The 26,492-nt window shown below is 39.9% G+C and overlaps 1 protein-coding gene across 5 annotated transcripts in view; it reads left to right on the top strand.

Annotated features, from left to right (window-relative positions):
* The window catches only part of gli3 (GLI family zinc finger 3), a 183,027-nt gene extending 162,854 nt beyond the window's left edge, over positions 1 to 20,173 (top strand). For 4 of the 5 annotated variants that reach the window (XM_046833532.1, XM_046833536.1, XM_046833534.1 and 1 more), the window contains 5 exons: positions 12,926 to 13,075; positions 13,238 to 13,402; positions 13,736 to 14,032; positions 15,064 to 15,448; positions 16,252 to 20,173. In XM_046833532.1, the coding sequence (XP_046689488.1) occupies positions 12,926 to 13,075; positions 13,238 to 13,402; positions 13,736 to 14,032; positions 15,064 to 15,448; positions 16,252 to 18,476 (3,222 nt within the window). In that variant the 3' untranslated portion in view covers positions 18,477 to 20,173. Of the gene's footprint in view, positions 1 to 12,925; positions 13,076 to 13,237; positions 13,403 to 13,735; positions 14,033 to 14,397; positions 14,409 to 15,063; positions 15,449 to 16,251 lie in introns of those variants that run through there. The other variant, XM_046833537.1, reaches the window with a different exon arrangement.
* Positions 20,174 to 26,492: the final 6,319 nt, after the last annotated feature.

The following is a 26,492-nucleotide window of genomic DNA, read 5'->3' as shown; positions in this document are numbered from 1 at the left end:
CATAAAGTTGTTTAACAGACACATTTTATCAGGTTGCAAAATGTTAATTATATTTAAAAAATACGGTTGACATTGGTCATTTAGTATAATTTCAGGAAACTAGAGTACACTGTAATTTATAGACTCTGACACCAGTGTATTTTCTTCCAAAACCTGGGCTTAATGTTAGCAATTCTCTAAAAGTTTGAGACGTTTTCTACTCTGGACAATGGAAGACAGTGTAGTACAGATGCACGAAATACAAAATACCGCTGACCAGTATACCTACTGTATAATGTGTTATACAGTACAGTACAATGTACAAAAAGATAATTATAAACAAGAGTTTAAACATAAACATAAAAATGTTGTGCAAAACAGCAGCAACAGCAATTGCGAGGTGTGCAAAACAGCATGTAAACAGCATGTAAATATAATATGGGTGGTACTATAGACATGGGTGTGTATGAATTGAAATGAGTTTTAAGTGTGTGTGTTTGAGTTCAGGTTTGTAACAGTTTAGTAACACAATGCTTGTGTGTGTGTGTGTGTGTGTGTGTGTGTGTGTGTGTGTGTGTGTGTGTGTGTGTGTGTGTGTGAGTGTGTGAGAGAGAGTTTCAATTCAGTTCTGTGAGTTGAGAAGCCTGATGGCTTGAGGGAAGTAACTGCTACACAGGGTTGTGAGGGCCCGAATGCTGGAGTGTGTTTGTGTGTGTGTGTGTGTGTGTATACTATTATATTTCTATTTTAAATATATTAAATAGATTCTTTAACATCAAACGAAAAAGAGAAAGTAGTTTAGGGGTCTGTGGGTGGTGGGGGAATGGGGCATTGTAGAGGGGGATAGTCTCTCTGCTCCTGTTTGTGCTTGGGAGATAAAAAAAAAAAAGGGCTGATGGGGGATGGCAGACCTCTTCTCTTTCTTAACATACCCTCTGGCTGGTGCAGAGAGCTGTTAATTGGTTAAATGTGGATTTTCCCCCTTTTTTTGATCAGTTTTAGGATTAGACACTTTATCAGTCTAGAGTATCTTACACAGAGATGAAAAGGCAAAGCAGAATTACACATGCCAATTCCACCCCACCTCCTCCTCCTCCTTTCCCTCATTCCTCTTTTTTTCTTGTCCTCATGTCCCATTTAGCCTCTTTTTCTGCTCTTTACACACAAAACGCTTCAATGATTGACATGCAAAAGGAGTGTATGATTTATTAGTGTGAGTGATAAAACTGAATGCCGTTTGAGTTTCCCCGCTTTGGGGAAATAGCCCTGTAAACAGGCTCTTTTCATGCATGGCTGCATTTTAATGGGGCAGGCCAGAGCTCAGTAAAAACGGATGATAAGCCGACAATATAAATTGGTTTGGTAAAGAGGCTGCAGAATGGTTCAGTAATGAGGGCATCCAGATCATTTTTCCTGCTTTGAGATTGTGCATGGGTCTCAGTTTGTGCTTTGGTTCTTTTTTTGCCCTTTTATGTGCAGTTGAAATTGATCATAATTTTTACAGTTTATACAAACTGTTAAATTAAGGAATACTGCATTAGACCTTAAGTTATATTTAAACACACTATAACAGAGCATTGCATCACAAACAGGTATCTCATGTAGCAAGAATGAATGCAAATACATCATCTCTAGCAAAAGCATTAATATTAACCTCATAAAATGAGCCCAGGTTTTCTGTGCATTACAGGTTTTCTGGGGATTTAAAATAACCAGATGTGAGTTTTTGTGAAAATTCTATGGGAATGTCAGCCAGCGGCATGCGCGCTTCAAACTGCCATGCCATCTTCCCCCTAGTATAAATAGATGCCGATTCCTCGCATTCCCTGCCAGATTATCTCTTCTGCTCCCTGTTTGTTTGAGATCTTCCAGCCCCTCAATTCCCTTGTGGATCACTTTCCCTTTGGATCTTCCATTTCTTTTGGACGGGCGCTTTTCAGACACGGTTTGTTTGTGATTTGCCTGCTCTCATCTTTTCGGACTGTTGACTCTGCACTTTCTCTTCCTGCATTGGTTTTTAATAATATAATAATACTTTCTTTTCTCAGTCTCTTTGTTCCCACATTCAAAAGTTTTCAGACAGTTTCTGCTTGCAAGTGCTCAAAGGTTTTAGGACAGTTTGCATGTCTACTATTCTTTTTTACTTATTAAAGACTGTTAATATCTGTCAGCGTCTTGCATTTTGGGTCCAACTACCTGTACCTAACAACTCAATCTGGCCAGACATGGACCCAGCAGATGACCTCCAGGCTCAACTGACCTCAAATTGCCACCTACCATAAATGACAGTCACAGGAGCTGGCGAACGCTGTTTACGAATTGACACTTTAACATGGCCAGGCCCCTGCTGAACAGGCTTCTGACGTGTAAGTCCCGACACTACCATCCGGTCATCAATTCTGGTACCCTTTCCGGCACAGTGCCAATCGTTCTTCTTGAACTGCAAGACAGCCTTTCAGCTTCAGCCATTGTCCTTCCAGGAGGAATGCACCAAGGTAGCTTATGTGATTTTACTACTTTTGGGCAAGGCTTAGCGGTGGGCCACAGCAGAGTGGGAACACCTGTCCGCAGTTTGTGACTCCTACCACATGTTTTTTGATGAGCTGCGCAAGATCTTTGACTCCCTTATGTCCTGGCAGGATGCCACCTAATCCCTGTTCCAGACCATCCAGTAGGGGGGGTTCCACAGCTCTTTATGATGCCTTCGTCCATGGACTCCACCGAGATCAAGAACGAGCTTGTGGCTCGAGATGTACCAGAAGGCCTGGACGCCTGGTTAGCTTGGCTACCTGGATCGAGAGGATGAGAGAGGCGGATGAAAGAGCTTCGCTTGGAAGTGGGCCACCGGCAACCCTGCCAGTCCAGAACCTGCACTGCCCCATCTTACTCCATCCCGGCCGTGACAGCATCTCACTCTGTGACCCCACCACCTCCGCAGCCTATGGAGATTGGCCGCAGCCACCTCTCCCTGACTGAAAGGAGAGATGTCATTCTCTGGGACTCTGCCTGTATTGTGTGGAGGCAGGGCACATAGTGGCCACCTGCCCAACAAAAGAGAGGGCTCACAGCCCCCTCCAAATCACTATTCTGGTTGAGAACCACCCTCTGACCACAGTTCTGTTCCTATGAAGTACCATGATCTGGGCACTTCAGCAAATCCAGGGCATTATCATTAACTCCTCACCATCCATACGAGTGTGCCATCAACCTGTCGTCAGGAACCACACCCCCCACGGCCACCCATACCACCTGAAAGGGATGCTATGACTGATTACATTTGGGAGTCCCTTGACTCTGTGATTATCCACCGTTCTAACCCTCCAGGTTGAGAAAATAAGGATAAAAGCCTTTGCCCTGCATAGACTATCGCGGGCTTAACTCCATCACAGTGAAGAATCGGTACCCCTGCCCCTTGATGTGCTCGGACTTCTACAATTTTTCCAAGTTAGATCTTCGCAATGTTTATTACCTTGTATGCATCCGGTATGGGGATGAATGGAAGACAGCCTTCAACACCCTCACAGGCCATTAAGAATATTTGGTCATGCTGTTTGGCCTCACTAATGGCTCCATGGCCTCCCCAGTAATATCGTGTTGGATCTTCACTGCTAACATTTAAAAATAATTCTGTCACATCCTTGGCATCTCTGTCATCTTCCAGCTTTCACCAAGATCTGGAGATGGCTGTCCACATCCTTTGTTCTGATGACAATGCCCCTTGGTCATCACAATTGAAATCGCCTAAATATACCCATAACACTCTCCTGTCTGCAACCACTGGCCTTTCCCCCTTCCAGGCTGCCTGTGGTTGAAGCCTATGTACCATTGGCAGGTGCCTTGGTTAACCACTGCTGTAGTGCCTGGAAGAGTACCTGGGCTGCACTCTTCAGGTCTTCTCATTTCTATGCCTGCTGGGCCAACCGAGGCACAGATCCACACCAGCAAACCGAGGATATGGATCTCCACCAATGACCTTCCCCTGAAAGCCGCCTGCAGGAAGCTAGCCCCTTCATTTCATAGGACCATTTCCCATCTCTAAGGTCCTTAACACAGTGGCAGTTCACCTCCAACTTCCCCGAGTCCTCTGGATCCACCCCACTTTCCATGTCTTGCACCTCAAACCGGTCCAAGCTTACTCCAGGGGCTCTATATTCCTGCGTTCAGACGTTTTTGCAGTTTGTGTTTCCAAGTGCACAAAAGTTTTTGAACAGTGTGTATTTCTACTGCTCTTAAATATTTGGACATTCTTTGTTTCTCCTTTGCCTGCTACTTCTTATTAAAGTTTGTTAATATTACATTTGCAGCGGCCTGCATTTTGTGTCAAAATGACAGGGAACGAAAATGTAGAAGTATAAATGGTTCATGAAAAAGTTTAACAACTGTTTTGAACTGTTCTGGCTGACTTTTCCTCAAAATGTCCAGCTGTTCTTGAAAAGTCTGTGAGAGAGCCATTATGAGACAAGAAACTGAGTATTTGCTTAAACATGGACTAGCCATCCCTAGTGTGAGTCCTTGGTGTTCCCCCTTGTATTTTGGTGCCCAAGGCAGATTCTTCCTTTCGTTTATGTACAGATTAAAGAAAAGTGAATGCTATAACTAAGCCTGATTCGTTCCAACTTCCTAGAATGGAGGACTGTGTCGACTGTGTTGGTGAAGCTAAGTTTATGACTAAGTTAGATCTTCTAAAAGGTTATTGGCACCTTGGGAATCTGAGATCTCTGCTTTTGCTACCCCAGACAACTTTCTCCAGTATACAGTAATGGCTTTTGGTCTCGGGAACGCACCCTTGACTTTTCAGAGGCTAATGAACCAGGTGTTAGGGGGGGTTCCGAACTGTGCTGCTTACCTTGATAATGTGATGTTGTATTCTGATACTTGGGAAGAGCATATGAACCGTCTGGAGCCTGTATTCACATGCCTTACTAAGGCTTCCTTAGTATTGAATTAGGACAAATGTGAGTTTGGCAAGGGGGTGGTTACCCCTTGGTAATATTGTGGGCCGAGGTATAGTCAAGCCTTTGGATGCTAAGATACAGGCAATTAATACCTTCCCTGTTCTCCAGTCGAGGCGAGACCTCCATCATTTCTTGGGTATGGATGGATATTATCGCTTTTTTTGTAAGAACTTTTCAGATGTTGCGTTACCCCTCACAAATCTTTTGTGTAAAAGTGTCTTATTTAAATGGTCCCCCGAATGCCAGGCTGCCTTTGATGCGGTGAAACTTCTACTCACCAGCTCTCCGGTTCTTGCTGCTCTAGAGCATAGCAAAACCTTCAAGCTAGAGGTAGATGCTAGTGGCACCTGGGCTGGTGCGTTACTTATTCGAAAGGTTGATCATGGGGTGGAGCACACTGTGTGTTTCTTTTCTAAGAAGTTTTTAAAACACCAACTTTAATACAGTACCATTTAGAAAGAGGCACTGGCCATGCTGGTTTCAGTTTATGTTTCCATGGATCACAATCCGTTAGTCTTCCTGCATCAAATGCGCAATACTAATCAGAGGTTGATGTGTTGGAAGCTGGGATTTAGGAGCTCGCTTAGCCGATGCTTTTTTGTTTTTTATTCTGTTCCAAGATTTCGTGATTTCCTGTATTAAAGAACTAGTGTTGGTACCAATGTTGTTTGTAATAAATGGATTACTTTAGCGAATACGAAATATGAAATTACCGTATTTTCCGGACTATAAGCCACTACTTTTTTCCCACGCTTTGAACCCCGCAGCCTAAACAATGAAGCGGCTAATTTATGGATTTTTCCTGGGTTTTCCCGGTTTCACAAACTTCAAGCCAAAAAACTGAGCGCCATAACATTAGACCAATGAAATTACAGAATGGGTTCAGGTGAACAAATGAAACTCTTTATATTAAATCGGATGCGCTCCCACTGAATCGGGCCGCACCACATCATAAATATGGATGATGTTCCTCTGACATTTGACCTGCCGCTCACTCGGACTGTCAACAGGAAATGTGAATCATTCGTCACGCTGAAAACAACCGGGCATGAAAAAACACACTTCACCTGTGTTCTGAGCTGCATGGCATCAGGGGGGAAAGCTTCACCAATGGTGATTTTTAAATGCACGACGATGCCAAAAGAAAAACTCTCGATAGAAATTGTTGTGAAAGGAAGGAGGAAGACAGTGAACAATGACTTTCTTGGTAGGCTACTGTTTAGATTCAAGCCCTGTAACAGACACTGTCTTATATTAAAGCCTGTGTAAAGTTAATTAGTTTCAGTGTAGACACCTGCGGCTTATAGACATCGGCTTATTTATGTTCAAAATAAAAATCTTTATAAAATTCAGTGGGTGCAGCTTATATTTGGGTGCGCTTAATAGTCCGGAAATTACGGTATGTGGATCCTTAAACATGTATCATTATCTATACATCAAATATTTGTCACCTGGCTCTAGAGGTAAACGACAGGCATAATAGCCATATTCAATTGAAAATGACTGTTTGCATATGGCAGTGATTACTTATCATAAATGCCCTTCTAGTTCTGCACTTTTTAAAAGGAAGCATTTGGCCTATTTATTAAACTGGCACAGCAGATGTTCTGTTGTGTGTAACAGCCTACAGACCCATGTGCTATAATGTATTACATTACAGCACAAGAGCACTTGTAGTTTTCTGGAATGAAAAATAACCAGGTGATAGTCAATCTAATACATTTTTATTTGTATAGCATTTTTAACAATGGACATTGTCTCTACACAGATATTGCGGTAATAAAGAATGAACAAGATTGTTCTTTAAAATTAATTAAGTCAATTTAGTTATCAGTTAAGTATTCTAGATGGACAGACTGTTGTTGTTGTCTAGTATCCTGGACAGTAATCTTACAGGTACTCTGGTGTCACTTACTCTTCAAATTGTTTAATGCAACAGTCCAATTCTTTGGTTCTTTCAGCGATACTCTTTCTCTCTCCCTTTCTTGCTTTCTCACCATTGTTATCTCTGTCTCTCTACCAGTATTGCCCCTTTAATTATATTTGGCCATTTGAGCATTAGTGTTGGACTTTTTCCACCCTTCTCTTACTTTCTCCTCTAATTGCTCATTTAAAATCAGTGAGGTAACAGCACCAGGCTCATTTGTACAAATGAGTATAGCTGTAATGTTCTCCTCCTCTCTCTCTCATTCCCTCTCTCTATTTCGTACTATTATCATATCAGACAGATCATATACTGCAAGGAGTCCCATTCATTACAGAGGATATGGATGAGGAGGAAAGGACAACAGTGAGAAAGTATAACACTTTTTATAAAATAAGTCTCCAAAGATACAATCATCTAACTCATAAGCCTACACTGATCTTTATTTCAGCTGATTATAAGTCAAAGACCCTTTCACTTTTTAGATTTTGCTGACAATAAATATTTTTATTACACAATTTTACAGAATCTTTAGTAATCCATTGGTGGTGCTTCCTGGACCAGGCAAGCTTCTTTTTTATTTTAACATTTTAGCACTGGCTATTATTACTGCCAAACCTGCAAAGTCTTCTCTTTAAGTTGATATTTAAAACTGAAACTTGCTTACTTTGATCAGTGTTGAGCTAGGCTTGAAGCTGATGTCCTGTGAGCTGCCTATCATGCATCTGTTGTGACTTTTGGTCTGCCAGGCCTCCTCCTGTCAGAATTTCATTCAGTTTCCAAGTGCCTTTTGGTGGTGTAGATAACTGTACTTACTTCTGCTTTGGCATTCTTTGCAATTTCTCTAAAGGACAGACCTAAAATTTTTATTACAATTTGTCACACCGTTATGAGAGCAATATGCTGCTTCCTGTATTACCCTTGTGGTAAACCATCTCAACTGCCTTTTGATTGGGTGATTGCAGAAGCCAGGTCATCTGATATACCACTTCATCTCTTTCATTCTCGAACAAATACTCATAACCTAAAGGTGTGTTTGGGGACATTGAATTGTAGGAAAACAAATTATGGTGCAAAAAGGATGGGTGGCATGCAAGGAAAATGTAAATGTGAATAATGTAATGATGACTATCTCTTCTCTTTACTTAACTGAGTGTATCTTACCATAATATAGATTAGTACTGTAAATATATTAGCACTAATAGTGCTATTGACTCACATTAAGAAGACAAAACATGTCACAAAGTAACTAAAGGCATAACTTGATGGCTACTGATCAGGCATGACAATATGTCCAATATTGTGTTGCTTCCCCTTTTGCTGTCAAAACAGTCCTCACCGGTCGAGCATTTATAGCATTAACTTTCAGCAATTTGAGCCAAAGTAGCTCGTCTGTTGGACCACACAGGCCAGCCTTCGCTCCCTACATGCATCAATGAGCCTTTTCCTTCCTTGGACAACTTTTAATAGATATTGACCACTGCAGACTGGGAACACACCACAAGACCTCAGTAATGGAGAAGCTCTGACCCAGTCGTCTAGCCTCTACAATTTGGCCCTTGTGAAATTCGCTCAAATCCTTAAGCTTGCCCATTTTTCCTGCTTGTAGCACATGATCTTTAAGGACAAAATGTTTACTTCACAATATATCCCACCCACTAACAGGTGCCATGATGAAGAGATAATCAGTGTTATTCACTTCACTGATCACATAGATAGATAGATAGATAGATAGATAGATAGATAGATAGATAGATAGATAGATAGATAGATAGATAGATAGATAGATAGATAGATAGATAGATAGATAACATTTAAAAATTTGCTCAGGTGCCTCCCAATTATTTTGATCATTGCTGAGCTGTTTTCACATATTGATTAGATTCTACCAGTCTTTTGAGTTGAATAAACCAGAGTTTATTGATTGAACATGATTTGGCATGTAAGGCACACACCTCTCTATAGAATGTGTCATAGCTGACAAAGCATAGCAGGGCAAAAACCAAACCATGAGGTCAAATGAACTGCTTGCAAAGCTCAGAGACAGGATTATTGCAAGGCACAGATCTGGGGAAGGCTACAAAAAAAAATATTCCATAATTCTTATATGGAAACGTGTGGTGCAAACAGGGCTCTTCCAAGAGCTGGGTGCCTGGCTATACTGAGAAATCTGGGGAGAAGGGCTTTAGTATGGGAGGTGACAAAGAACCCAAAGTGTCTCTCTGACTGAGCTATAGAGATCCTGCGTGGAGTTGGGCAAGACAGAAGCCTCTTCTCAGTGCAAGCCTGCTGGTCTGACTAAAACACTCAAATTAAATTTTAGGAGGTGTTTGAGATTATAAAAGTTTGCACTGTTAATGTTTTATGTCTTTATGCTACTGTCTTTTTTATACATTTGTATTAAATTGATTTATTATGAAATATATTTAATCCAGAAATATTGAAAAAATAAACTGATATGATTGTGACATAGCACAACAATCTGTCATGTATCATGTCATTGAAAAAACAAAAAAATGTTGTTGCTGCTAACTGGTGAACACAGAAATATTTGAAGTATTTATTTGAGTATTTTAAAGTATTTAGGTTGAAAAATAAAAATTACAATTTACAAATTACAATGCAAATAGTTCTAATGGAATTTAAGAGAAAAAATTGTGTTAAGCATATACTTAATAATCACTGTTTTGATTATTAGGGGACTTCTTGGGAAATTTTCTCCTCTTTAAAGGGCCCCCAAAAAGTGTAAGAACCCCTGATATATGACATTGTAGTTCAGCTTGTTTTCTACTCATACAGTTTTCTAATTTGAGATGGTTTTCTGATCGTTTTGTTTATTATAATGCAGGATTGTTCACTGTTCACTGTTGCTAGGCTTCTAGATCACCTGAAGTAACTGTATTATCATGGCTAATGGTACTTATTGTCAGGATTACCTCATAATTTACACATTTTTCAATTTACCTAACAAGATTAGAATTACGTTGCAAAAGGTTTGAGACTGTACTGTAAGTGTGGAGGAATGAGAACTCTTTAGCACACTAAAGAAAAAGCAAGGGTGCCTTTGTGATATATGTAATAAATGTAAATCCTCTTGTGATAAATCTAGTAATCTGTGTGACTGCTTAAGGATGTCCCAAAAAAAATTCTAAAAGCTAATTTGAATAATCTTTCATGTCACATTTTTCTGGACACAGAGCAGGCTTACCTTCCCAGTAAAAGTGGATTGTGTTTAAGATGCATGCAACCCCTCTCTCTCTTTCTCTCTTTCTCTCTCGTTATACCGAATCTTTGAAATACATAATATATTATGGGAAGATGTTTTTGGGCCTATCTTCGCCTGTGTAAATAGATTTGTTTTTAGCAGTTTAATAAATTGAATATGAGTGTTGATGCTTCCAGGTTTTTACTCTTTCAGCATTTAATTAAATCTTGATGGTCTCTATAGATTTTTGCTGGGGTAAAACACAGTCAATAGGCAAAATCAGGGCCAATGTGTGAAAGAGGGGTCAGGTTTGATTGACAGTCCACCACCTCACAGTCATACTATCTCACACATAATCCAATAATACACTCCTGCACCACTATTCAAACTCTGGAAAAGTTTGGGCAAATGAAGGAAGATGACAGAGAAGTTAGTGACACTGGTCTCCTTTATGTCATGAAGAAGAATAGCGGATGAGCTCCTCTGTCTATGTGTACCAGCACCTTTCACTCATTTTCTCTGAATCCTTCTCTCTCATTTTTACCTTTTCACTGTCTCCTCTGTCCTCTATCCTGCTTTATATGTGAGAGACTCAGTTCAGGTTTTTTTTTTCCCTCCTCCTGTTTTCAGTTTCTTTTACTTTTCTCCCTATCATTGTGGATAGTTTTCTGCCAGGTACCTAGGTTGCTTCTGATCATGGTATTGCTTTTGTTTTTGGCATGTGATTCAAGGCAGAGGTAGTTCTGAAATGCCCAATTTTGTTATTGTGTGGATGTTAGATACAGGGACCTCATATAATAAGTAGATGAATGGTTTACAATTGTTTTTATGACTCACTCATAAGATTGATGGAACATGTCGTGTGACGCCAACTCACTAGCCCCTGGCCTGGAGGAAGGCTGCACTGTCAAGTCAATTCAAGTTTATTTTTATAGCGCTTTTCACAACAGACATTGTCTCGAAGCAGCTTTACAGATTTACCAGTTAAGGTGAACGATGTGTATTTATCCCTGATGAGCAGCCATGGTAAATGTGGCAAGGAAAAACTCCCTTAGATGTTATGAAGAAGAAACCTTGAGAAGAACCCAACTCAAAAGGGGAACCCATCCTTATTTGGGTGATATCAAGAGTGTGATTATAAATCTTTAAACAATACAGAACACTGGAGAGTGAGAACTAATTTCAGGAGCACTGGAATGTGTGGTTATGTGTCCTTTCTTCAGTCTTATACAGTCATTTTAGATTATGGAACCAGGAGCTACTAAACAACTCATACATTTAAGATCATCATAGCTCCAACACCAACTTCTTCATGCCAGAGCCTTTTAACACTCAAAGAGGTCCAATATTCAAACTCCACATGTGGTGGAATCCAAATAATGCTGGTACGTCTCTAGATGGTTCGGGATGTTTGTGGGGTCGCCGTCTGCTTCTTTAAAGGTCCATAATATTCATTAGGTGGGACTAGCATAGATTAGCATAGCTGCTGTTCATAATATTATCAAGCACAAGTTGATAATGTGCATGTGATCAGATGTACTGGAGCAGGTTTTGATATACGATATGTGTTATGTGTAGGCTTTGCTAAAAAGATACGTCTTTAATCTGCACTTAAACTGGAAGAGTGTGTCTGAGCTCCAAACATTGCCAGGAAGACTATTCCAAAGTTTTAGAGCGAAATGTGAGAATGCTCTATATACGTTTAGTGGACTTTGCTATTCTAGGAACTACTAGAAGTCTGGAGTTTTGAGATCACAAGAAACGTGATGGATTGTAGTGTGTTAGAAGAAAACAGAAGTCCATATCGATGTAGGTGTCTAGTGAATATGTAAATTCTTGCCAGCCACAGGAGGAGAGTGAAATATCTTGACACATTGACAGTAGCAGGATCAAGTTGTGTATGGTCAATCAGATCATAAATTATCCAGTCATACTTGATAACTTTGAGAGGTAATTGATAAAACTGTAACGTAGCTGATGTGAACATGGCAAATTGCATATATTAAGAAGTATTTTAAATATGTCCTAATATATGAATATAATATGACAGGATAAAATGGAATAACTTCAAACTGTTAAACTGTGGTTATATTTAATAGAACTGTTAGATCGAGTGTGACCACTATTATGAGTGGGTCCTATTACATTCTGATTAATCCCTACCGAATCTAGAATGCATATAATTACTGTACTCAAAGGGTTTTCCAGATGATGTAAATTAATATAAAAGTCACCAAAAATTAATATTTTAGTTTTGAATCACCAAAGCAACCAGGTTGAATACATATGTAAATACATAATACATATAGAATATGGCTCTGAGGGTCTGGAAATTAAAATTAGCAGAATTGACTGGAAATTGACTTTTATTCTTAATTAACTCAACATAAAATATCATATTTTTTGACAAAATGCAATGGCTTAACAGATATGATAATATGAGATTTCCAGTGACTGTAAACAAAGTCATTGCAAAGCAAATGTTAAGTAAAGTTTAACTTTGAGAACTGATATGGTGGTTGCTGATAGGATAAAATGAAGTTTGTTGAGCATCAAATTCCACATTTAATCTTAATTTGCTCTTATAATTCCCTCCACTCCATATCTGATCAATATATATATATATATATATATATATATATATATATATATATATATATATATATATATATATATATATATATATATATTGTGTATGTGAGTTATTTTTTATAAAGTTTATAAATCATTTGTATAAAACCAGTATAATGTTTAATTAGTGATCCTGTAGTTAGGCATTAGGCATCCTGTATCACACAATTAATTGCTGTGACTACCTCTCTGATCTAAACATTAACCTGTAACCCTTTTCTGTCTATATAGCATATAAATAATGACCATATCCATGGAGAGAAGAAGGAGTTTGTGTGTAGATGGGAGGATTGCTCTCGAGAACAGAAGCCCTTCAAGGCCCAGTACATGCTGGTGGTGCATATGCGCAGACACACAGGCGAGAAACCACACAAATGCACGGTAAGAAACCACCCAGTGTATGCTGTTGTTGAAATTATCTTTAGATGTTTTTTTTAAGAAAATGTACAAATTATTATATGACAGTTATCGATAGACTCTAAAGAGCTACATAAGCCTATATAACCATGTTTTTTTTATGTGCCATTTTTCTGTTATGTGCAGTTTGAGGGCTGTTCCAAGGCCTACTCTCGACTGGAGAACTTGAAGACACACTTGCGCTCTCATACAGGAGAGAAGCCATATGTGTGTGAGCATGAAGGCTGCAACAAAGCCTTCTCAAATGCATCAGACCGTGCCAAACATCAGAATCGGACCCATTCTAATGAGGTATATAGTCACTACCTCTTTTAAATTGTTCATGCTCAAATAAAATTATTAAGCAGTTACTGAAGCAAGATGCAGTTTTAAAAAGTTTCAAATAACAAAATATCCAAAAGCTATTTTTATTATGTTTTAAACCCGTCAGGAGAGTGCCTGAACCATCCTGAGTTTAATAATTAATAGCATTAAATCATTCAAGTTTTATGGTTTATCAAGTGTGTTAGTATGTGTAAGTAAGTGCATCTTCAAATATAGCCGCTCATAATTAAAATCTTCCATTCAATCTTTTTATTTATTAATCTTTTCTTTTTTATCACTTACTCTCAAAATATTTCTCAGAAACCCTATGTATGCAAGATACCTGGCTGTACCAAACGCTACACTGACCCCAGCTCTTTGCGCAAACATGTAAAAACTGTTCATGGTCCTGAAGCCCATGTCACTAAGAAACAGCGTGGAGATGTTTACCCGCGACCTCCAGCCCATCCTCGTGAAAGGGGAGCCAATGGACAGGGTCGATCATCAAAATTACAACGGCCATTTGAAGCATTTCCTGACCAAAGAGAGTATAACCATGCTACCTCAACACAAGATGAATGTCTGCAAGTCAAGTCAATCAAGACAGAGAAGCCCATGGTGAGCCTCTTTTCATACTTCATGTGCTGTTTATTATGTAATATAATAAACTAATAATAATATAATACATATACTGGTTAATATACTTTTATTTCTTTAAATAAAATAAATTGAAATCAATGAGTACATACACAAGTACCTTTTTATTTGCCTTAATAATTTAAAAATTTTTTACTTAGTCTTCCTTAATTCAGATCAGATATATAATCAGTATTATGCTTGATAATTTACCCTTACATACTACCCTGCTTGCTCCTAAGTCAGTCTATCACTTATACCAACTTTGCTTTGCTTGTTCTGTATAATAACTAAATATCTTTTACATCCAATCCTTTACGCCTTACTTGCCCTCTTTCTAAGGACAGTGGGTGATCAGGTGAGATTTGGTTTTGCCAACATTTATATCCTTGTGAATCAGCGCTCCACTCTTACTGCCATAAATCATGTTGTTCTCACAAGTAAGAGGTCATCAGGTTAAACAAAAAGTGTTTTACCCATTTTTGTGTTGTATCATTGTGCAGTTCAGCATCACAGTCATTAGTTGACAATTCATTAAAAATAATTACTAAGATCTTACTGAATATATACCATCTGTGCATACCTACAGGGACACAATGCAAAAAAGTGGACAGAAATCTTCAAATTTTCAAAGAAAAGAAAAAAAATCCAGTGACAGTAGGCACAGTACCCTTAACAAAGTAAAAGCTGAATGAGATTAATGACTGTCAAAGGGAGTTTTTCTTTTATGTTACTTTATCTTTTTTTTTAAGTTTTATTTTTTGTTTCTTCGTACTTCTAAGCTTGTAAAAGTGACAAGTTCAATCTAACTAAGATCTGACCAAAAGATAAAAATATGGGCCTTAATCCATTCCATGTTTCATGTGAAATGCTTTTCATCAACATATTTTATTAGTTGTTATTTTTGTTTACTAGTGAAAGTGCTTATATTATATTATATTATATTATATTATAGTTTAATTATTGCATGTGCTAGCCACTAATAATTTCTTAACATTAATATTATCTCTCAGACGTCTCAGCCAAGCCCTGGCAGTCAGTCTTCATGCAGCAGTGACCAGTCCCCCACCAGCTCCCATCTCAGCCATGGAGTCCAGTTTGGCCTTGTAAGAGAGGAGGTGGTGGAGGACCAGAAGTTTGAAGATGAGGATGAAGAGAAGCACACTAAGGGAGAAGAGTTGGATTCCCCCATCATGGTCTCTACTGTATCCACTGCTACAGCCACAGCAGCTACTCTAGCTCTACAACCCTGCAGAAGTCTGGGGCAGCCTATGCGTTGGATGGAACAGGTTAAGATGGAAAGGCTTAGGCAGGTGAATGGAGGAACATCAAGGCTGAAATATCTGTCACCCACAGCACCCACTGAAGGCAACAGTTTGGCCTCCCTTACAGGGAAAGGTAAATCTATAACTTTGTTTTGTTTAGCAGTGAATTATATCTCTACTTCCATATTCAAGATATGTCAAAATAAAAAAATTATGCATTGGGAAGAAAAAAAAGTCCTGCAATTGTACAGTAAAACCCTGTTGTACGAGCCACTAATAGTATGAGCAAACGGAGATACGAGTGACCTTGCTCGCAAAATCTTACCCTATTTCACGAGCAAATTTCGAAGGAACGAGCAAACCCACGCGGCCGGTTCCCCATTTACGGCCGAGGGTCACATCAGCCGCTTAGTTGATGACGTATCACTCAGTTGCTCTCGTTGTTCAGTGCAGCAAAAAGATAACTTTTTTAGTGTTATATTTTTATTTTACTAGAAATCTTGAAAAATGTCTCCCAAGAAAATCAGTGATGGTGCTGTGAAAACGAAAGTAAATAGAATTACCATTGAAACCAAGAAGGTTACGACTGTGGTGTACGTCTCACACTCGCAATCAACCACTACCACATTGGAAAGTGTTAAATTATGTTTACATTACGGTAATTTGCGGTGTATTTGTTAAAATAGGCTACAAATACTTTTTAAGTGCAGAAATAAGTGATCAAAAGAGGTTTTGGAACGGATTAAATCACTTTTACATTAATTATTATGAGGAAAATTTGTTTGAACGTACAAGCAAATGGACCTACGAGCAATTTTCAAGAACGAATTATGCTCGTACAACGGTGTTTTACTGTATTTGCACGAAAGAGATTTTATAGATCTAATCAATGCTAATGCTATTTTTGATGTACATGGTGTTTCTCTGTAATTCTAGGCTTGTGTACTGTCAGGAGTACTTGTGGGGGTGCATCAGTACCTCAGCCTTGTTTACATCCCGAGCCATCCAGCACAGAACTGACATTGTTAAGCCTCCTTCAGGATCGCCGTCACAGCAGTGGCAGTACCACCAGCTCAGCCTACCTAAGCAGCAGCCGCCGTTCCTCTGGCATCTCTCCCTGCTTCTCAAGCCGCCGCTCCAGCCAAGCCTCACAGTCTGAGCACCGACAGCACAGGCAGCTGAACAACCTTAGTGCTTCTGACTCTTATGACCCAATCTCTACTGATGCCTCCCGTCGCTCTAGTGAGGCTAGCCAATATGGTGGAGGTGGTGGAAATAGAGGTGTGGGAGGAGGTGAAACGGGATCAAGAGGTGTGTTGAACTTAACACCAGCACAGCATTATCATCTTAGAGCTACATATGCTGCTGCAACAGGTGGGCCCCCGCCAACACCTTTACCTAACACAGAACAAGTAAGCTATAAAATTCAAATGAATGTGGCAAGGGATGTGAAAGACACAAACAAGCTCATATTGCCATCACTAGTCAGACCACATGCCAGTAGTGATGGTAGTTTTTATAGCCAAATCAGTCGCAATCGATACAGACAGAGGGAACTATATCATGGGGAAAGCCATGGCAAAAGTGACAGAAGAGCAAGTGATCCTCTAAGGCCAAGAGGCCAAAATATCCTTGGAAGTTCCCAGATACAGCGTTTTGGCAGCCAGAATAACATAGAACATTTACAGCCTCTGGTTAGTAAAAATGTGGTCCAAGGCGATCTTGTTAAAAGTACAAATGACAAAAACTACACTAACTTAGAGGGCAATATACACAGTGGCCAACTCTTCCCTTTTGCTTCTAGCATCATGGAACATTTAGCACCTGACACTTTAGCTATTAAACATGACAGAACTCTCTTATTTAGCCCTGCTGACACTGACCCTCACTGCACCCAGGACAGATTTATAAATTCCCAATTTCACAGAAATAATTTTGCACAGAATAGTGAAGAGGTGTATAAAACCAAGAATTCTTTACAGCAACATGGGGCACATGATACACAAAGTCTTGGAGAGGATAGCCTGCCAATTCAGTGGAATGAGGTAAGCTCAGGAAGTATTGATTGTCAACTTCCTCTGGCGCCACAGAGATGTGAACAATGGCCCAACCAAATTAATGCAGTAGGGCTCCCATTTGGTTGCTTTGAAAATATGATTGTACAACAGCAGCTCCCGTCATCATTCACAGACCAGCAGCACCCTAATGAGAGGGAAAGAGTTCAGCAAATAGATGAACTTTCCAATGTACACAGTGACCAAAATCAGAAATGCAAAGGGGCAAATTCAAGCAGAATGCACCAAGGAGTGTCTGTGGAGACTATACAACAGAATTGCAGTGACAAAAGGAGGAACACAAGCACATTTAAGATTGGTCAACAAAACTGTCAGAATGCCATGGGCCCTATCTGTCCAATTAGCTTTCATCAAGCTAGTCAGTCACAAACTCAACAGCTTCACCAGAGCCTTGAAATTCCAAGTCCAACAAGTGGAAACCTGTTCCAGCAAGGGATAGCAAAGTCCAGTTTATCCAATGTATTCCCTCTTCAAGCTCAGTGTGCAGTATCTAGCCAGTCTGTGGCTCAAGACCTCTCTCAGTCACAACATTCCACCCAACAGATCACTAGTAGTAACAATGCACAATCCAACCTAAGCTTTGCAAAAAAAAATACTAACTGCTCACTTGCTAATCCAATTGCTAATCAAATAGAAATAGATAAGCTTCAGCCAAACTCATGTTCTTCCATACAGCAACAGAGAATCTTGGAGCAGTGCTTTGATAAAGCAAAATCTTCAGACTTCAGAGCTCAACACTGCCAAATGGAAACACTTAAAATTGAACCCTTAAAGGATTTGTCCCCTGGTGCTGATCAGGTGACCAGCACAGTAGAAAGCAGCACAGATTGCAGTGTTTTGCATAATTTCGGGATAAAATTTTCCTCCATTTTGGATGATAGCCTTGACCAGGGACGTTTGGTTTCAGATGTTATTAGTCGTAGTGTTCTTCATGATTTATCACAGACTTCTTCTTGGCATACTTCACACCTCTCAGCTATAATTCATTGTTTGCCTCCTGGTAAAACCAACATGGCCATCGGAGACATGAACTCTCTCCTGACTACCCTTGCAGAAGAGAACAGGTTTCTTGCCATTATGCAGTAGATTATGTATTCCTCTAATGGATGAGAATAGGGGAAAAATAATTTACTGGAGTAATAAAAAAAATCTGGATTAAATGTATATGTATCAGCATCGTTTGTTAGGAGGAGGTTATAGAATAGACCTTCAATTTGTATGTCTTAGCCACCTGAAGTGGGGGACTGAGAAAACCATATAAATAAAGTGTAAGTATATAAATAACTAAAACCATTCAATTTATGGAATAATTTAATATAGAAAAGCCAGTTTTGTATGTGATTTGGTTAAAGTAGCACCATTTCTTTATAATGGTATATAATTCCATTCAAATAAATTGTATTTGTATAGCACCTTTAACATTGGAATTTAAATTGTCACAAAGCAGCTTTTTTAAAATATAAAAATTCCAAAACTAAAATTAAAATTTATAAATGTATCCCTGTACCTATTTTACATTTACATGACTATTACAATACATGATTATTTTGTTCATGATGATCCGCATTGCTTATTTATGCAAGCACAATATATTTCATTTACTATAGACAGAAACCTTTCTTCTGACATCAGGTAAAAACAGGTTCAATGTTCCATTTAATAGGCTATAGTATTGTATTTTAATGTTTTATATCTTGCATTGCTAGTATTAAAATGATTTTCCTGTCCTTATGTTATGCTTACATGTAGACTGCATATGTGAAGTACCATTTCATTTCCCAAGTGTGGACCAGAGACTCATGAATAATTGTACTACTTTCTTTAACATGATTGCATATATGTATGTGTATATAGACTCTTTTCCTATTTTTAACACTTACTGTGGTCTGTTAGTACTTATAACAAGCTGTATGCATTATGAAAAAGAACAATTAAGGAGTTGAAACTAGCCAGCATCTGTTTTTCACCAAAGTGGATCATTTTTAATATGATGGATAAAATGTGCCAATAAAGTATTATTGTTGGTGGTAGTAGTAGCAGTAATTATTATAATTTAAATAATCTTTGAATATTACCAAATATCATGGTAATATTCATTCTGTTTTTTCTTTTTAAATATATGTTCACAACCATGGTCACCAAGGTTTTCATATGTCAAATAAATTCAATGTGAATCTGTCGTTGTTTGCCTGTGAAGAAATTTGATACAGTGTGGAAATTATTTGGCAGTTTTGTAGCAGTATTAAAAACCTCTATTTATGTGTATCTGCATATGTACAGTTTTATAAGTCATGTTATTGGAAATAGGTAATGTTTGTATGTATGCTGTTATGTTGTCAAGTGTAACATTTTCTGGGGAAAGCTTGGGAGGAGGCTAGGGATGGGCCAAAGGTTAGGGCCTGATTAGTGCCTACCAAAATGAAGAGGAACACTGCCAGTCTTTTATAAGGCATTATTACAGAAAGAGTTTGTGTAAAACTCAGCAGAAGACCTACAACTTGGAAGATGTAATCACTGATTCTGGTACAGGTGAGGTGTTAGGTTTAGTGTAAAAGTAAAAACATTCAAAATATTATAAGATATTTTAACACATTTTTTGCCTTTTTATACTTGTAAATACACTATCCATATGTAAACTATGTAGGAAGGTCTAGGGTTTTAAATCCACGCAAAGGGGAACCAGGGTGTATCTAGTCAAGGTGCATAGCACCACCAGGTTAATTCAGTTTTTTTTTTTTTAACAAACCACAACAAATGTTTGTAAGACTTAAATAAAAAGAAATAATGTGCATGGCATGTCTGAACAGTGTGTCTTTTGTTTATGAACTATGAGTGAAGTGAATGATGACTAGTGATGTCTTTTTCCAGATACACTTGCTTTATTACAATACATACAGCACAACACATTCAGATCATTTACAACCAAATGCTGTACTATAAATAGTACTAAAATGCATTAATTCACCAATCACAAACAAGGCTTTTTCTAGACTACTTATTTATGCATGTTCACTGCTATTTATACACCATCAGCCTCTAAAGCTGTAATAAGTCTTCAAGCTTCTTAAGACATTGACAGGATAAAAGAATTGCAAATACCACATTAAGTGGTATTTTAATGCCTTTAATGGCATCACTAAAGTACAGCCTTATTCAGGACCTTAGTTCTTGGAAGACAGAATTTCAGACTTAAAAAAGAGGCACATGGATCTAATTTTATTTTTTAACTATGCTATATTAGATGGTTAACCATGTATAAACCTATGTAATTACTTCAAGATTACTCGGTACAGCTGTGAAATTCATTAAACTGTATTATACATGAAGCATTAAAAATATCAAACCAAAATACCATTAATTTAAAATTCTTATGTAAATTATAGTTAGTTTCCTTAATGTTCCCTGATCCACTTTGTTTATAGACTGGTGTGCCTAGTAGAATAAGTTTATATACAAGTGAAAAGGTCTTTAAAGGTGGAGCCAAAATGTATCTTGAGCCCCTCTGGTGTCACAGATATGTAGAAGGAAGTCAATGCAACTTCTTCTTCTTCTTCTTCTTTCGGCTGCTCCCATTAGGGGTCGCCACAGCGGATCATCCATCTCCATACCACCCTGTCCTCTACATCTGCCTCTTTCACACCAACTACCTGCATGTCTTCCCTCACCACATCCATGAACCTCCTCCTTGGCCTTCCTCTTTTCCTCCTACCTGGTGGCTCCATCTTCAGCATTCTTCTACCAATATAATTCATGTCCCTTCTCTGCACATGTCCAAACCATCTCAATCTCGCCTCCCTCACCTTGTCACCAAAACATCCTACATGTGCTGTCCCTCTAATAAACTCATTTCTAATCTTGTCCATCCTCGTCACTCCCAACGAAAACCTTAACATCTTTAGCTCTGCTACCTCCAGCTCTGCCTCCTGCCTTTTACTCAATGCCACTGTCTCTAATCCATACAACATCGCAGGTCTCACCACAGTCCTATAAACTTTCCCTTTCATTCTTGCAGATACCCTACTATCACAAATCACTCCTGTCACTCTTCGCCACCCACTCCACCCTGCCTGCACTCTTTTCTTTAATTCTCTAACACACTCTCCATTACTCTGCACTGTTGACCCCAGGTACCTGAACTCCTCCACCTTCTCCACCTCTTCTCCCTGCAACCGCATCACTCCACTGCCCTCCCTCTCATTCACACACATGTACTCTGTCTTACTCCTACTGACTTTCATTCCCCTTCTCTCCAGCGCATATCTCCACCTCTCCAGGCTCTTCTCAACCTGCTCTCTACTCTCACCACAAATCACAATATCATCTGCAAACATCATAGTCCAGGAGACTCCTGTCTGACCTCGTCCGTCAACCTGTCCATCACCACTGCAAACAGGAAAGGGCTCAGGGCCGATCTTTGATGCAGTCCAACCTTCACTCTGAACCAGTCTGTCGTACCTACTGCACACTTCACTGCCGTCACACTGTCCTCATACATGTCCTGCACCACCCTTACATACTTCTCTGACACACCTGACTTCCTCATACAATACCACAACTCCTCTCTTGGCACTCTGTCGACGCTTTCTCTAAATCCACAAATACACAATGCAATTCCTTCTGTCCTTCTCTATACTTCTCCATCAACATCCTCAAAGCAAATAAGGCATCTGTGGTGCTCTTCCTCGGCATGAAACCATACTGTTGCTCACAGATGGTCACCTCTTCTCTCAGCCTGGCTTCCACTACTCTTTCCCATAACTTCATGGTGTGACTGATCAACTTAATTCCCCTGTAGTTACTGCAGGTCTGCACATCTCCCTTATGCTTAAAGATCGGTACCAGCACACTCCTTCTCCATTCCTCAGGCATCCTCTCCCCTTCCAGAATCCTGTTAAACAATCTGGTTAAAAACTCCACTGCCATCTCTCCTAAACATCTCCACGCCTCTACCGGTATGTCATCTGGTCCAACCGACTTTCCATTCTTCATCCTCTTAATCGCTGCTCTCACTTCCTCCTTACTAATCCTATCTACATCCTGCTTCACCAACTCCACATCCTCCAACCTTCTCTCTCTGTGATTTTCCTCATTCATCAGCTGCTCAAAATACTCCCTCCACCTTCTCAACACACTCTCCTCACTAGTCAACACATTTCCCTCTCCATCCTTTATTGCTCTAACTTGCAGTACATCCTTCCCAGCTCGGTCCCTCTGCCTGGCCAATCGGTATAACTCCTTTTCTCCTTCCTTAGTGTCCAACCTCTTATACAGCTCCTCATATGCCTTTTCCTTGGCTTTCGCCACATCCCTTTTTACCTGCTGCCGCATCTCCTTGTACTCCTGCCTACTTTTCTCATCACTCTGTCGATCCCACTTCTGTTTTGCCAACCTCTTTCCCTAATGCTCTCCTGCACTTCCTCATTCCACCACCACGTCTCCTTGTCTTGCTTTCTATTTCCAGATGTCACACCAAGTACTTTTCTAGCTGCCTCCCTCATCACTCCTGCAGTAGTTCCCCAATCATCCGCACCTCTTCACCACCACCGAGCCCCTGTCTGACCTCTTCCCTGAACCTCACACTACACTCTTCCTCCTTCAGTTTCCACCATCTTATTCTTCTTTCAATCCTTACATTCCTCCTATTCTTATTCGCCTCCAAAACCATCCTACAGACCACCATCCGATGCTGTCTAGCTACACTGTCCCCCGCCAACACCTTACAGTCTCCAATCTCCTTCAGGTTGCATCTCCTGCATAGCACATAGTCCACCTGTGTGCACCTTCCTCCACTCCTATACGTCACCCTATGATCCTCCTTCTTCTTAAAATATGTGTTCACCACTGCCATTTCCATCCTTTTAGCAAAATCTACCACCATCTGCCCTTCCACATTCCTCTCCTTAAAACCATACCTACCCATCACCTCCTCATCACCTCTGTTCCCTTCACCTACATGCCCATTAAAGTCTGCCCCAATCACCAATCGTTCTTTCCTAGGTACACCATCTACGACGTCATCTAATTCACTCCAGAATCTTTCCTTTTCCTCCATCTCACAGCCAACTTGTGGAGCATAGGCACTGATGACATTTATCATCATCCCTTCAACTTCCACCTTCACGATCATCACCCTATCAGAAACTCTCTTCACCTCCACTACACTCTTACTGTACTCTTCCTTCAGAATCACCCCTACACCATTTCTCTTCCCATCCACACCATGATAAAACAGTTTAAATCCACCTCCAATGTTCCTGGCCTTACTCCCTTTCCACTTGGTCTCCTGAACACACAGCATATCTACCTTTCTCCTCTCCATCATATCAGCTATCTCTCTCCCTTTACCCGTCATAGTACCAACATTTAAAGTACCAACCCGAACCTCCACTCTCCTGCACTGCTCCTTTTCCTGCCGTCTCTGTAGACGTCTTCCTCCTCTCCTTCTCCTCCTTCGGCCAACAGTAGCCCAATTTCCACCGGTACCCTGCCGGCTAACGATACCTGTGGCGGTCGTTGTTAACCCGGGCCTCGACCGATCCGGTATGAAATTCTCCTTTGTGATCCGCATATTTGATTTGGCACATGTTTTACGCTGGATGCCCTTCCTAACGCAACCCTCCCCATTTACCCGGGCTTGGGACCGGCACTAAGAGTGCACTGGCTTGTGCCCCCCTAATGGCTGGGTTAAGGAAGTCAATGCAACTGCTGATTGTTTATCATATACAAAAAACAAAAAAAATCCTTAGCATAGTTGATCCTCCAAAGATCCAGAGAGGGGAACCGTGTATATTGTGAAGCAGGAGAAAAGGGGAATGTCTTCACTGAAGTATGGAAGCAATGCAACATCCTCAGCAGAGCTGGAAGATGGAGCAACATCCAAATTGGCGTTGAGGGGTGCATCTGAAGAAAAGCAGAGGTATGGCGTAATGCCCAGGGATGTGCAGTGATATCCTCAGTGCAGCTAAAAGGCATTGTGTAATCTGAAGTGTAACCAGGTAGTGTAGATCAAGCTTTATGTCACAAAAATTGGTAGGCGGAGGCAAAATTGCAAAAAAAAAAAAAAAATTATTACATGAAGCACAAATTAAAAATAAATAAATACTGATAACAAGACCATAAACATGATCTGTGGATATAAAACAAAACATGCAGACTACGATACATGCTATCATGTAATGTGACACATGATGGCTACGATTACAACAGCAAAAATAGTTTGCAGTGAGATGCTGAAATTTGTAACTTGTCTAATTCTATGATCAGTGTATAAACGACACAGGTGAAAGTGATTAGTGATGTGCTGATGAGTAGTGTAGTTAATTGGTTATTGGAGCTATCATGATATCTACCAGATAGATGGCAGTTCAATGTTTAGCTCCACAGATTCCCATGTTAGTGAATGCAACACAAGCTTATTATTAAAGTTATTCAAATGATTTTCAGAACCCAGTCATTAAGCCAGTGCATTCTTAGTGCTGGTCCCAAGCCCAGATAAATGGGGAGTATTGTATTAGGCCGCTCAACCAATCTGGTATGAATTTCTGATTCATTGACACATTTTACTCTGGATGCCCTTCCTAATGCAACCCTCACCATTACCAACATCACATTATAAACCATGGGTTAACAACGACTGCCACAGGTATTGTTAGCCAATAGGGTACCGGTGAAAATTGGGTTACTTTTGGCCGGAAGAGGAGAAGGAGTGGAGGTAGAGATCTACAGAAACAGCAGGAAAAGGAGAAGTGGAGGAGAGTGGAGGTTAGAGTTTCTGATAAAGTGATGAACGTGAAGCTGAAAGTTGAAGGGTTGATGATGACATTTATCAGTGCCTATGCTCCACAAGTGGGTTGTGAGATAGAGGAGATTATTTACAACAAAATGCTGTACTACTATTATAAATAGTACTAAAATAAATTAATTCACCAATCACAAACAAGGCTTTTTCTAGACTACAAAATTTTGCAGGGTTACTGCTATTTAAACACCATCTGCCTCTAAAGCTGTATTAAGGCTTCAAGCTTCTTAATACATTGACAGGATGAAAGAATTTCAAATACCACATTAAGTCTTTTGGCTTGCCTTAAATGGCATCAATAAAGTACAACCTTATTCAGGACCTTACTTCATTGGAGGGGGTTTAAACTGTTCTATCATGGTGTGGATGGAAAGAGAAATGGTGTAGGGGTGATCCTGAAGGAAGAGAAAAGTAAGAGTGTAGTGGAGGTGAAAAGAGTTTCTGATAAAGTGAAGCACAGAAGCTGGAAGTTGAAGGGTTGATGATAAATGTCATCGGTGCTTATGCTCCACAAGTGGATTTTCAGATGGTGGAGAAATATTCTGGTGTGAGTGTGATGAAGTGGTGGAGAGTGACCTAGAAAAGAAAGATTAGTGATTGAGGCAGACTTGGTTCAGGGAAGAGGTCAGACAGGGGCTCGGTGGTGGTGAAGAGGTGCTGGATGATTGGACAACTACTGCAGAAGTTATAAGGGAGACAGCAGGAAAGGTACTTGGTGTGAAATAAAGAGAAAGACAAAGAGATGTGGTGGTGGAATAAGGAAGTACAGGAAAGCATATGAAGAAAGAGGTTGGTAAAACAGAATTGGGATTGGCAGAGAGATGAGAAAAGTAGGCAGAAGTACAAGAAGATGTGGCAGCAGGTGAGGAGGGATGTAAAAGCCAAGGAAAAGGCATATGAGGAGCTGTATGAGAAGTTGGACACTAAGGAAGGAAAAAATGATTTATACTGATTGGCCAGGCAGAGAGACCGCGCTGGGAAGGATGTGCTGCAAGTTATAGCAATAAAGGATGGAGATGGAAATGGAAATGGGTTGACTAGTGAGGAGAGTGTGTTGAGAAGATGGAGCAAGTATTTTAAGCAGCTGATGAACAAGGAAAATGACAGAGAGAGAAGGTTGGATGATGTGGAGATGGTGAAGCAGGAAGTGGATAGGATTAGTAAGGAGGAAATGAGAGCAGTGTTTGAGAGGATGAAGAGTGGAAAGTTGGTAGTACCAGATGACATACTGGTAGACTCACTCACTCACACACACTCACTCAAATGTGTGTTACCGAACTGTACAACCTGGACTAAACACAATC

Source organism: Silurus meridionalis, chromosome 21, assembly GCF_014805685.1.
Source record: "Silurus meridionalis isolate SWU-2019-XX chromosome 21, ASM1480568v1, whole genome shotgun sequence".
Lineage (NCBI taxonomy): Eukaryota > Metazoa > Chordata > Actinopteri > Siluriformes > Siluridae > Silurus > Silurus meridionalis.
The sequence above is the reverse complement of the archived record's forward strand: the minus strand, read 5'-3'. Positions and strand labels throughout refer to the sequence as shown.